The sequence below is a fragment of the Colletotrichum siamense genome, assembly GCF_013390195.1.
Source record: "Colletotrichum siamense strain Cg363 chromosome Unknown KSG_Cg363_contig09, whole genome shotgun sequence".
NCBI classification, from domain to species: Eukaryota; Fungi; Ascomycota; class Sordariomycetes; order Glomerellales; family Glomerellaceae; genus Colletotrichum; species Colletotrichum siamense.
In genome coordinates this window covers 3461009-3473445 of record NW_023501022.1, presented here as the reverse complement: position 1 = coordinate 3473445, position 12437 = coordinate 3461009, and the positions used below count along the sequence as shown (strand labels likewise).

The 12437-nt window shown below is 52.6% G+C and overlaps 3 protein-coding genes across 3 annotated transcripts; 2 read left to right on the top strand and 1 right to left on the bottom strand.

Moving 5' to 3' along the window:
* Window positions 1-96: 96 nt before the first annotated feature.
* CGCS363_v013637 (uncharacterized protein) lies at window positions 97-581 on the top strand (the record flags this gene model as incomplete). Its single annotated transcript, XM_036645486.1, has 2 exons — window positions 97-234; window positions 342-581. 2 exons carry the CDS (start codon window positions 97-99, stop codon window positions 579-581), a joined length of 378 nt encoding a protein of 125 aa, XP_036489653.1.
* Window positions 582-4996: 4415 nt separating this feature from the next.
* ANP1-0 (Mannan polymerase II complex ANP1 subunit) lies at window positions 4997-6492 on the bottom strand (the record flags this gene model as incomplete). The annotated part of the gene is made up of 5 exons (XM_036645485.1): window positions 4997-5145; window positions 5193-5327; window positions 5377-5505; window positions 5558-6186; window positions 6320-6492. 5 exons carry the CDS (start codon window positions 6490-6492, stop codon window positions 4997-4999), a joined length of 1215 nt encoding a protein of 404 aa, XP_036489654.1.
* Window positions 6493-10500: 4008 nt separating this feature from the next.
* Window positions 10501-11637, top strand: MAG1 (DNA-3-methyladenine glycosylase; the record flags this gene model as incomplete). Its single annotated transcript, XM_036645484.1, has 1 exon — window positions 10501-11637. The coding sequence occupies one exon, from the start codon at window positions 10501-10503 to the stop codon at window positions 11635-11637; it is 1137 nt and encodes a 378-aa protein (XP_036489646.1).
* Window positions 11638-12437: the final 800 nt, after the last annotated feature.

Sequence of the window (12437 nt, the reverse complement as noted above, 5' to 3'; positions counted from 1 at the left end):
CGGCATTCACCACTCGACGCCATTTCCTACCGCTTCCTCTCTTCAAAAGTCACATCTGTCCTTTTCCCTTCTGGCACACCGTAAACCAACGCGAAGATGCCCGCCCCGTCCACTCTTCCAAAGTACCTCTACAAAATCGTCCCCGAGGCGCCGCCGTCCCCGCTCCCGGAGGAGTACCCCCTCTCCGACCTCGACCGCAACGACGGCTTCATCCATCTGAGCACCGCCGAACAGGTACTATCTTTCCCCCTTGCCCTTGATTTCAACTCACATTCTGGCATCTTACACACAAGAAGAAGAGAGCGATGATAAGAAAACAATCAAACACTGACACAAAAAAGGTTCTCGGAACAGCCGACCGCTTCTTCTCGTCGGTCACGACGCTTTACCTGCTAAAGCTGCCCTACGCGTCCCTGGAGAAGGGAATCCAGTGGGACGATCTGCCGTCGGGCGGCGGGTGCTTCCCGCACCTTTACGGGCGCAACTTTGGCGCGGCGGATGTGGAGGAGGCGCGGGGGTTCACGAGGGCGGAGGGGCAGGTTTGGAGCGAGGTTTTGAAGGGGGATGCGTGGCTTGCGTAGAGTCTTTTGGGGGAGATTGTGGGAGATATAGAGGGAAGGCCCAACTGTGTGTCTGTGGTCTTCATGATCCAGAAAGTGCCAATATTCATGGTGAACACGAAAGTCTTCCAGTATTAACATGCAGGACTTGTCTGCAGATTGCTGTTGCTTGAGTATCGATGGTGTCTATTCTGCTGATGTCAACTCTGCTCATGTGGCACCGTCTTCAAATTATCCCAACAGAATAGTGAAAGAAAGGCCCATGGCGAAGATGTCCATGGACGAAACAGCTAGCAATCAGTTTCCAACTCATGATCATTCCCTATACCTAAAATTCTCGGGTCGAAATTTCCAGAGTTTGTTATAGGAATACCATCGAAATCGACACGAAACACATTACGCCGGCGTACGTCCTCAGTAGGGTGAGGAAACCATTCTTATATACGTATCCATTATTTTTATGGTTGTGTGCAAGTTAGCATCACAAACGAGCGTGAACTGAGAATCTCATCGGCGCAGGCGTTCACTTGACACATCTCTTATCTGGTTTAGTCTTTCTCGTCCACGGTCGTCGTTCGGTTCACTGAATATGATGGGATAAGCAGGAGATGTATATGAACACCATCCACGACCCTGAACCTACGAGCAGACGGGATGCACTGTGGACAGCGAACAAAATCATCGAAACGTTCGTTTCCGCGCAGAAGACTGGGTGTTATTTGATCACACACACACACACACACACATTTTTGGGTGGGTTTGAGTCTCATATCATAGACCCTTGAGTGATATATATATATATATATGTATTGAGCCTGAGGTCCATCAACTGGAGTAGAGTGAGCTCGAACGAAGGGTCATTTGCGGTTTCCAGACACCGAAAGAGAAAGTAGCATGAAACCAAGTTTGAAGGTACGAAATGAGGCTCTTTGCTAAAAATTCGTTGTCAATAGATTCAGGTACGAAGTTAGGCGGCTGCGGGTTCAGCTCCTGAAGGATACCATGCACAACAAGGGTATCCTTAACAGAGCTTTTTGGACATACCATCAATGAACCCGAATAAGTTACTCTATGTATCGCAATATCTAGTACACTTACTTCAGGTAACATCATCGCCCACATTACATATACCATGGAATATATGACATGTATAACGACAAGCTTCCAAGATGATGAAAAGTTTCCAAAACTAAAATGTGCCGGAATCCTTTAGGGTAGCTTCTTGGGTAGCATTGCGTGACTCAAAAGGACTCCCTGCTTTGAGGATCTTATCATGATAGGTCCTGACCGCCGCTGTGCTACTGGGCAGCGCACATTCAAGTCCGCGTCCATCACCGTCCATCGTCATCAGCGTATCACATCGTATTGCCTCTTCATGTGTGCGGCCAAAGGTTGTCATAAAATCGCTTTTCCTGATTCATACAGCTCTCCAAAGTAAAAATGGCCATTCAGCCGGTTGAGAGTTCGGTGGCCTGTCGTATTGCCGTACGAAGTATCAACACAAACATCTAGGCGTAAAATCCTTGAGGAATACGCCTTTACAGGCCTCTTTACAAGCTGGACAGTCTGAATCTACGCCCCTCTAAGTCTCTAAAGTAGGTTTCAAGAACTTATATCATCTCTCCTACAAGATATTCATGTATACTGGAAAGCCCGTTAGATGCTACTTTCAGTCAAACCATGTCTTTCTTGGCAACTTTGTCCTCTAAAATCAGCAATTGTTACTGACCCTTATCTATGACTTAGCATAGAGAGTAGTATCTTAAGTCCCTCATAAGTTCTTTCATATGTTGAAACTTACTCTTCGTCGTCGTCTCGCAACTCCTGCATATTCCGCAAGAAGAGACAAGGTTGAACACCTTCTGGAAGGGAGCTACGACGAATATCTCCCTCAATTTCCATAGTTACTGGTCGACTGGGTGATCCATCACAGACACTCTGATGGCGGGCAACGTCTCGTGATTCCGAAAATTTTGATCAATATAGCGTGTTAAATGATTCACGATGACAATCATCGTCCCACCACGAGACCTTTTCACGAGGTCATTTATAGTTAGCGGGGGCTAGGACAACGTCCTTCTCACTGCTTTCCGCATAAATAGCAGAAATCATACAACATTCTTCATCAGCAATCGTTGCAAGTGAAGAGTAGCGATCCAAATACTGCGGTGGTACTCGACTGCGACTCCGGTTCAGAAACTAAGCTAACTTTGGGCCGCGCTCTTCTCCGCACATCATCCTCTCTCGCCCCGATCTCACTCAGAACGTCTCTTTCTCATCATCTCCCATGGTCCTCGTCCCTGAAGTATTCAACCACGATGATTAATTATCGTGAATGACTTGTCTGTAGGCTCGAGAGGTCTCTGTAGTAATCTTTGTGTTGTCCTATCATCAAGAGGGAGACATATCGCTAGATAGATCACTCGATAGCGAGTGGGTTCGTCATTCCCTGTTGGTCTCCAGCCCGGATCATTGCTTCCCGTATGTGCCTTTTAAAAGAAAAGGCTCTTGAATAGATGTGCCTGGCACTATACGTGCCAGTTAGGATTCATATACGTACCACCGCCATACTCACCTTTTTAGAACTTGTGTTTTCATGTGAACCGAAGCTAGCAATGCTGGTTTCGTTATTTTCCCGCTTCTTCGACTGCCTCAACCAAGGAAGTGCCAGGTCCTCCTCAAATTCTATAATTTCATGTCAATCGACAGACGTAACCTCCAGCCTTCCCCCCTGTTCCTCATTTTCTGATGTGTATATAGACCATAATACAAGAGGATGCATGTCCAGGGTTTGTAGTCTTCGTCATGGAATCTCTTCACGCTCTCGACAGATAACACTGCCGGCACTGCTTTGAGATCATCGCTTAGATGCCAATCACGGGTAAAAAGCGCAAGGTATTGTATGTTTTTCTTTTCAGTATCTCTGCTTCTCTGGTGTATTTATACAGATACAACAAATCCACGAGCATCAAGACAACCCACCCGCAGCTTGCAATCAGCTTCACGGCCAACGGCCAGGAGGACTCTGGCCTTTGCAGATCGTTCGTCAACCTGTCCTGTCATTGCTGTTTGATGCTCCTCAGTCAAGCTTCTACGGCGTTAAAAGACTTCGGCTCTGCACCACGAATTTTATTTTCTTCAATATGATCGCGACCATATTTGTCGACTGCTGGGCAGCATGTTTGCCTCTACGCCTCATACCATCCGCCAAAAACGAGGTGTGCCTACGTCAAGAGTCCAAACAAACCGAAGGCTCCCTCGTCCTCCGTCGCCATGTCTACCCACCTGTTTAGAAGCCCGAATACGCAGTCGTATGAGCCTTCTGTCACAAAAGAGATAAAGTCACATGCCAGCCCAACGCAACGAAATCTGGAGGTGAACACTTCCAGTAAATAGATGGCAAGTCTGAACGCATATCGAAGAGGGCAGAGTTGATTTGACAGAAGGAAAATCAAACACCGAAATGTTACGTCTATATATACACACCTGCACATTTCCAAATTTGCGAGAAGGGAAGTTGTGGCTCTCTGATCAGAGGACCAAACCTCTCCGTAATGTTATCTAGGTACGCCTCCACGAGCAAGATCGTGTGTAGTTCAGAGTGGGCTTTCACCGCTCCATCGGTCACACGCAAAGACGGACATAACCAGATAGAGACTCAGTCAATAAGCGATAACTACGCATGCTTCACTGCCACTTCCCGCCAAGTTGATCAAGAAACGAGTTGGAGACAAAACAAAATGTATAAATTACGCCTCTTTGAACTCCCGAGTTTCCTCATACCCTAGATATCACACTTCATTCATAGAGAAAACTTTCACCAAGCGGGCCCCCCTCCCTCCCATTTGCGACGCCACTTTCATCACCCGGGTCCAATATTCAGAGGCCGTATAATGGACTCTTTCCCTTCCTATAATGGGAACGCATAACCATGATCTTCCCCTCCCTGCCCTATGCTAGCAGGTGATATAACCAAGTCTATTATTACAGCGAAACAACCTCCCTTTCGATGCGGTATGTATCGCCTGTTTTTCTCCGACCAAAAGTGCACCAAGCCGCTTCATCGATTCCTTCGAATTTCTTTTCGTATTTCCTGGCCGTGTCAAGGAATCCATGTCGAGCCAAAGAGAGAGAGAGAGAGAGAATGGGGTGTTTTTGGTAGTTGGATATATGGGCAGCGGAAAGTCGAACATGTGAGGATTCAGAGCATCTGACCAAGACCTGTGCCTCCCACCAGCCGTCCAAAGCCTGAACAAGCTTCTGGGCTGGCGTCGAAAAATGCTACTTTCCGTGGAAAGCTCCTGAGTACCGTGTGTGTGTGTATCGTTACGTGATCATACAGCGCCGTGTTCCGTCACCCGCATTCCGCGGATTAGTCAGAGAAATAAGTCGTACATGCGAAGAGAAGAACGTTGAAAATGCAGATCACGCTAGAATCATGCGTTTCCAGGCTTCTCCTCAGTATCGATATGCCAGACGACATAATTCGGCAGACCGACAACTCGGTAACCGGCACGCTTGGCCATCTTGGCAAATCCTTCCGTCTCGGCCTGGTTCTCGAAGGCGTAGCATGGGAAGTTGATTCCTGGGCTGATTAGCAAATGTCGTTGTCAAAGACGCGTAAAGACCAACCTGATCTGTGGACATCTCCCTTCACGAGAATGTTCACGCCGCCAATGCCATCGAGGTCAAGCTCTTCATCCTTATTGTTGCGCCAGTCGCCCTCCTTGGCCATATATCTGCGGCCAGTATCATACTCCTTGTAACCTATGTAATTGTAAGCTTGGTGCTAACTTTATAGATTCAAGATTCTTACCCTCAGCGAGGACGACATCCTTGTCAAGGGAAGCCGATAGTCTGCGACCCTTGTCAGACTCAACCCAAGAGTTGTAGTCAAAGCGCCCCTCAATGTCACGGCCATCGCGGTATCGGTGGAACCAAATGTCTATCGCAGAGTTAGCTGCATGCATTCCTCAGCAACATTAGGGCATACTGACTGGGAACAAGGATGTCGGTGTCGTGGGCAATGAAGTCCTCAAGAATCTTCTTGGGGCTGTCCACGATGTCGACGTCGCGCCAGTAGATCCAGGAGTGCTCTGGCTTCATGGCAGCGGACAGGAGGTAGTTGCGGGCGCGACCCATGGCCTTCCTTCGGGGACCCTGAGCCTTGAACGAGTGGCGCTCCTCGACGCTCTGGCTAAGCTCGAAGCCGAAGTCCTTCTCGACAACCATAGCGCTGTTGAAGGGGATCTTGTCAGGGCGGCGCTGGATGCGATCCAGTTCAGAGGCCAGGACTGCGAGAGTATCATCCTTGGAATCGCCGACCAGGAAAGCGAGGTCGATCAGGTGGTGGGGGTAGGTAAGCTCGGCAATCAGCTCGAAGTATTTGGACAGGTAAGGGGCGGCGTCCTTGAGAGGGGTAAGGATCAGGACGCGCTCCTCGTTGTTGACGGCCTTGCGAGTAGACTTGATGGGGTTGAGGTCGACGTGTTGAATGGAGGTGTGGTTGATCTCCAGGGGCTCGTGGTGGTTGAAGATGACGGGGGTCTGGAGGTGGCCAGCCCACGAAGCTTGCTCATTGAGCGACATCTCCATGGGGGGTTTCGCGGGGCCCCAGCAGTAGAAGCTATTTGCGGGCATCATATGTTAGCAGGCTTTCGTCTGGTACAATTCCGGCGCAGCGCATCGCGGAAGCAGGCGATTTTTTTTTTTTCGCACAACCCGACGAAGCGCTTACTGCCAAGGCGCGAAAGACATACCTCTGCATCTCAGAAGCTGACGTGCGAATGCCGCGCCATAGTAGTAGAATCATGCCCGTGAGGGCGAGCAGGAGAAGGAAGCGCGTCTTGGTGACGATGGCCCATATCGCTCTCGTGGGAGGTAGTCTGGCCTGGGCTGACTTCCAGTTGATACCGCCTTTGGGGAGAAGCATGGCTCCTATAGAAATGGGGGGTGGCCCTGGGACACCACCCTAAAAACCTATGTTTACAAAGAAAAAAAGGTCGTGTATCTGTTTGGCACGGCAGGCGTCCCAAATGGCAGCTTCGTCGAGGTTTGACGAGGTGCGAAGAGTTACTGGTGTCGTCGAAGTCGTCGTTGTGGTCGCAGACGGCCTTGGTATTGGCGAAGTATACCGCGGATGGTAGCGGCGGCTTCGGCGGACGGTGATGTAGGTTCGCGCGGAGCAAAAGGGTGACACGAGCCTCCCCAAAAAACGAGGTCCGAGTCGATCAAGTTCGAGTCGGGCAAGGGAGGTGGTTGATTGGGCGGTTTCGTGTCGTCCGATAGATAGCAGTCGTGGCAGCACAGCAGGCTCACAGAAGGGGGTGGGCCAAGGCTGGTGGTGGTGCTGGGCGAAAGTCGAATCTCGATTGGAATTGATAAGAGATGGGTATTCCGCGGTTTGTCGGTGTTTGGACGTGTGGTTGTCGTCGCGCGTTGTTGGTGAGAAGAGAGTTTGGGGAGTCTGCTCTTTCAACCGGGGATCCTCTTGTCTTCGCCTTGCGTTCTTTGAAGAAGCGCTATGGTTTCGGCCAGAGTTTTTGTCGAGAACAAGAACGAGGGACGTTCGGGTAAGCCCAGCGGGAAGGGGAGGGAATTGGGAAAGGAGCCACGCCAAAGGAGCCCCCCCGAAAAAAAAAAGGGTCGACCGGGAGGACAGACCTTGGTGTGGCAGGCTTGGATGGGATAGGCTAAGGCGAGAGGCAAGGTCGAGGCAGGCTTGGGATGGTGAGGGTGAAGCGCAGGAGACAGGCCAGTCAGAGGGGGAGGAGGTACATGCAAGCACGGATGCGCAGAAGCTAGGCAGGCACAGAGCACAGATTACAGGTGTCACAGGCATAGGACAGATGCCCTCCGTCACTGAAGGACCTCTTCTGCCAAGTACGGGAGCCTTAGTAAGGAAGCTGCTAAGGTAAGCTGGCAGCGAGCCCAGCCCAGGGTAGGTACCTCAGTTACCTCTGAACGGATGCACAGAAGCTGCAGCCCGCGGTTCGTAGAGCGGGAGAATACGAAGACGCAGCCAATGGTGATGCTCCGAAAAGTTTATTCAGGCTTGACAAGTATCGCAAAGTATCGATTCAGAGCTTGAGGTAGCGGTTGGCGAGATTGCCTCAGTTGCCAAGCGCTTCTGGACTCAGGAGAGAGGAGAGACTGCGCCGGAACCTCACGGTACCTCCTTCCGCGCGCCCAGCGACAGAGGGGGACCTCGGGAGGTGCTCTGCTGCTTCCAGGCGTGCAGCTCGCCATTGGGGATAATTTGCAGGACATATTTGATCCCGTCCTGCCAACAGCGCGAAAAGCCAGGATCAACGACATCGGAACTTGGGGCTGGCCTGCTGCGCCTGTTGGATCTCCCCCCGTTCCAAGCTTCCTTGCTCCATGCCCATATCTCATCCCATCCCATCCTCATCCCCTTTTCCAGCATCAACCACCCAGCGCTCAGCGTTGCTCAAAGCCACAAGCGACATCGACAGCAGTTCCATCAGTCAGTCAGCCTGAAGGAATCGTCAGGATCGTTGTGTGATCCCGTCGTCGTCCTCGCCGCCAATGGCGAATGGTCGAGAATCAGCTGAAGACACCTCAGCGCCCGCCAAGGAATGGTTATCTGACGGGAGAGGATAAAGACTTGCAGGCCTACCCCAGTGTTCTCCAGGGGGGGCCGCGGGAGAAGGAGACAGAAAGAATGGCCCGGCCGAGGGGAGTCCGCGCCCCCTCCCCTCAGCACCACAGATCACAGACGCCCATGGAATCGTCCATCATGGTCAGACCAGCTCAAAGGATCTGGATCGTCGCAGCATCGAAAGAAGGACGAAGCTCGAAAAGCGCATGCCATCTACCAGCCCGTCCGCCCTCCATCTTCAGGGTCCAAGGGGACACTCAGGTCAACTCAAGTTGCTACGCAATATAAAAAATCGGCATGAAGAATAAATACAGCGGCACAGAATTCTCCTCCGTCTTCCCTGGCATAGCTTCCCCAAATGGCGCCGTGGCATTCGATACCTGGGCCTGGGCGCAGAGCATCAGCTCCACCCTTGCTTCTTCCAATATCCGATGTCACGGCACCACATACCATCGCAGGAAGCGCTTCCCCGATGCCTGGCCTTGCTGTTCTTTTTAACATTACCTTGGCCACTCGCTTGTCGCTTGTGGCACGGCACATTTCACCGTTCAAGCTCTTCGTGCATGCCGCACTACTGTACCTAAGGTGCGAGTAAAGGGAGGTCAAGACATTTATCTCTTTCTGCGTGTGCTAATGACCTAATGAGAACCCCTCAAAGCTGCAGCCCAGATTTCATTTCTAGGCAGTCTCAGAGAGAGAAAACATGACGATCAAAAAAGGGGAACACATTGGCAATGGGCGCAGCCAGCCAAGCAAGCAGTCGAAAGCCACACGAAGCGAGAGGGGGAGGAAGATCACACTGACCAGCCAGTCAAGGATCATGATTAAAATCTCCAATCCCACACTCTTTCCCACGCGCGACACGCACGCGATCGCCACAATGCCACCCATATCACTCGCGTCACCACCAAAAAAGAAGAAAACTGGAGAAACCTCTGTCATCTCCTGCCGTGGCCTGACGACTCCCCCCCTCTACCAAACAATTGCTAGCGGCTGGACTCTGGGACACAGACAGCGGGAGGAACAATGCTTCTCCATCGCTCTCCAGTAGTTCCCGGGCCTCCAGAGCCCCCGTTGAAAGATGGAGCAGATATCCGTACGCTGAAGCGAATGCAAAAAGTCGTCGTCATCCGCCTTCATCAGAGAGCATGACGACGAACGGGGGCTTCCTCCTCCCCCACATTTCCGTCCGTCGTCAATCATGCTGCTGCTGCACACCAGGTTACAACGACAGCCGTGAGGGGAAAGAAACCAGACGAGAGGCAAAACTCGATATCATTTGATCACCCAGCCGGATCATATCAGACAGTGTGGTCGCATTGCAATGCATTGCAGGACTTGAACACGAGCGGAGTGGCTACCCTTTCCCCCACGCAAGTTCGTAATTCCTTGGTATCGACACCCAGAGGACCTGCAGTCAGCGGCGGACCCGGCTGCGGATACGGATACCGCTCCCCGCAAGTAGTCCCCAACAGCCGGCGCGGCCGATTGACGTCGATCCATCGTCCTTAATAAATATAGCAACATGCCACATACATCGACAGGTCCGCGATGGTGGAAAATGTGGAAAAGGTCTCCTCTATTGGTACCAAAATTCATCATGTAGGTTCCTCCCCGGAAACGGCAATTTCTTCTACTTGGTAGATGGACGATGGAAATCGGAACGCCCGATACGGATAAAGTGCGAGCCGATATGCGTGTTTCCAGATCATATCACCACCCATATCGGAGGCTCTGAACAAAAGGCACGTCAAGATCCGTGCTGAGAAAACGACTGTGAACAAACTTCTGCTCTGTACCTATTCTCGCGTGACATCCATCGGACGGGATTAAGTAAGCCAAGCGTCTGCCTGTCAGCGAATGAGGCAGGCAGATTTACCTTCCAAAGGCAAGTGCTGTCATCGGTAACCTACCTCACTTGGCTCTTACCCCAATACCTCGGATGACAAAGCAAGGGCGTAGCGGCTGAATCTGTTCGCCATCTCCATTGCTGTGAATGACAACGACATTACCGCAGACCAAACTGTTTTTTTTCGCAACATCGCCTGTTCTGCGTCGCCGTCTGATGTTGAAGTGTGGAAAGAATACTGTGCTCACGCTCTCGCAATCTCTTGAGCTGAAGCCAATGGCCCTCGAATGAAGCTGTGCCTGCCCCGTTGCTTACCGAACTCTGGCCAACTTGCACGGGCAACCGGTCTTTTGATATCTTCACCTCGCAACTCGGTCCTTACCTCTGGCCGTCTACAACTTACCGCGAGAAATCCCAACTCCTTACAAAATCACTCTGGGTTATACTTGTGGTCAAAGACATCACGAACCATGGCGACTCGACGCTCGGCGCGGCTCAGCGCTCAGCCAGATATAAAGCTCCCGCCGCCTGCAGTCAAGCCCCCGCCCAATCAGAGCCGCAAGAGGAAGACACCCGCAGCAGCACCTACGGATGCAGCAGCTCCGTCCTCGGACCCGGTCACCCCTCCGCGAAAGCGGGCCTCGAAGGCCGCCGCGGCTCCGGTCACCCCCGTGCTGCCGCCCCCGATGACGCCCACGCCGAGCGCGGTGGGTATCATTGCGGAGAGGATCAACGGCACCGCGAAGCCCAGGTCGAGGGCGGTCAACAGGTTGGCAGACCCGAAGACGACCAACGCGCCGGTTATCTCGCCCGAGACCTCGCGGGTGCTCGCCTCTGATCCCATCGAAGCACCGTCACCAACCAAGGCAGCTAACGCTCCCGCCGCTGGGAAGCGGACGACGACGGCCAACATCCTGGAGGAGGCGTGCCGTCATCTCATCGAGGTCGATCCCCGCATGAAGCCGCTGATTGAGAAGAACTACTGCCGCGTCTTCTCGCCGGAAGGACTGGCTGAGAAGATTGACCCCTTCGAAAGCCTCTGCAGCGGCATCATCTCGCAGCAAGTCTCCGGCGCCGCTGCTAGATCCATCAAGAACAAGTTCGTTGCCCTCTTCACCGACGAAGCCAACGGGGAGGAGGAGCAGCCCAAGAAGAAGTTCCCCCAGCCTTCTGAAGTAGCCCCTACCTCCATTGAGCGTCTGCGCACCGCCGGCCTGTCGCAGCGCAAGGCAGAATACGTCAAGGGGCTGGCCGAGAAGTTCGCGAGCGGCGAGCTGACGGCCACGATGCTGGCGGAAGCGCCCTACGAGGAGGTCCGGGACAAGCTCATTGCGGTTCGCGGTTTGGGGCTGTGGTCCGTCGAGATGTTCGCCTGCTTCGGGCTCAAGAGGATGGACGTCTTCTCGCTCGGCGACCTTGGCGTGCAGAGGGGCATGGCGGCGTTCGTCGGCCGCGACGTGGCTAAGCTGAAGGCCAAGGGCGGCAAGTGGAAGTACATGAGCGAGAAGGAGATGGCCGAGATGGCGAGCCCGTTCGCGCCGTACCGGAGCGTCTTTATGTGGTACATGTGGCGGGTGGAGGAGACCGATATAAGCACGCTGGAGTAAGGTAGCTAGCTCTGCCCGTCAAGCTTTCCCTTTCCCCATCAATATTAACCCGAAGCTCGGGTCGTCTCGCTGTGTTCATCTCCAGTTGCGGATGCCATAATTTGACTTGTGTGGAGTTGTTCAGCAATACGAAGTCCCGTTAATACGAGAATTTCTGGCTCTGATCTTCCTGTCCCAGGCCCCAAAACGGGAGGCGGAAATCGTCGGAATGATCTCCCAAGGCTGAGGGACCCGAGTCATCTTAGCCTTTTGGGATTGAGTGAGCGGACTGACGGACAACTCTGTTCGTATAGGTGTCAACCCATGTTCATCTTTGGCGAAGTTGGGTTCCCGATGTAAACAAGCTTTTGGACATCACCTAGCCTCCTCGCGTGACAGTCAGAATTAGCCTTGCAGCCCAGGGTCTTTTTCCCCGAGTCAGCAGGCCGCACCTCTCAACCCCAGACTGCAATCGGCGCAGTTGTGTGTGAAGTTTGCGAGGCGGGTTGCGGCTTGAACGGCGCACTGCACGAGCGCCGCAAACAAATAGCATCGCACGTGCGGAAGGGCGACGGCATATAGCTGCCGCGGCCCGGATAAAGGCACGAAAAAGGCGGCTCGTGGCAGGAATTGGAGAAGTGCATCCCCACGCTGGCTAGCCGCGAATAACATCATTTACTGCGTACAAGAGAGCTGAGCCCGGTGAGCGTCAGCCAAGGATGTCTATGTTTGAAGTCTTGTCGCAGGATGAACTCGTCGTTCGTTGGCTTGGGCATAATAGCTGCTGCGGTTCGAACATGTCTACCAAAATATCCGACAAT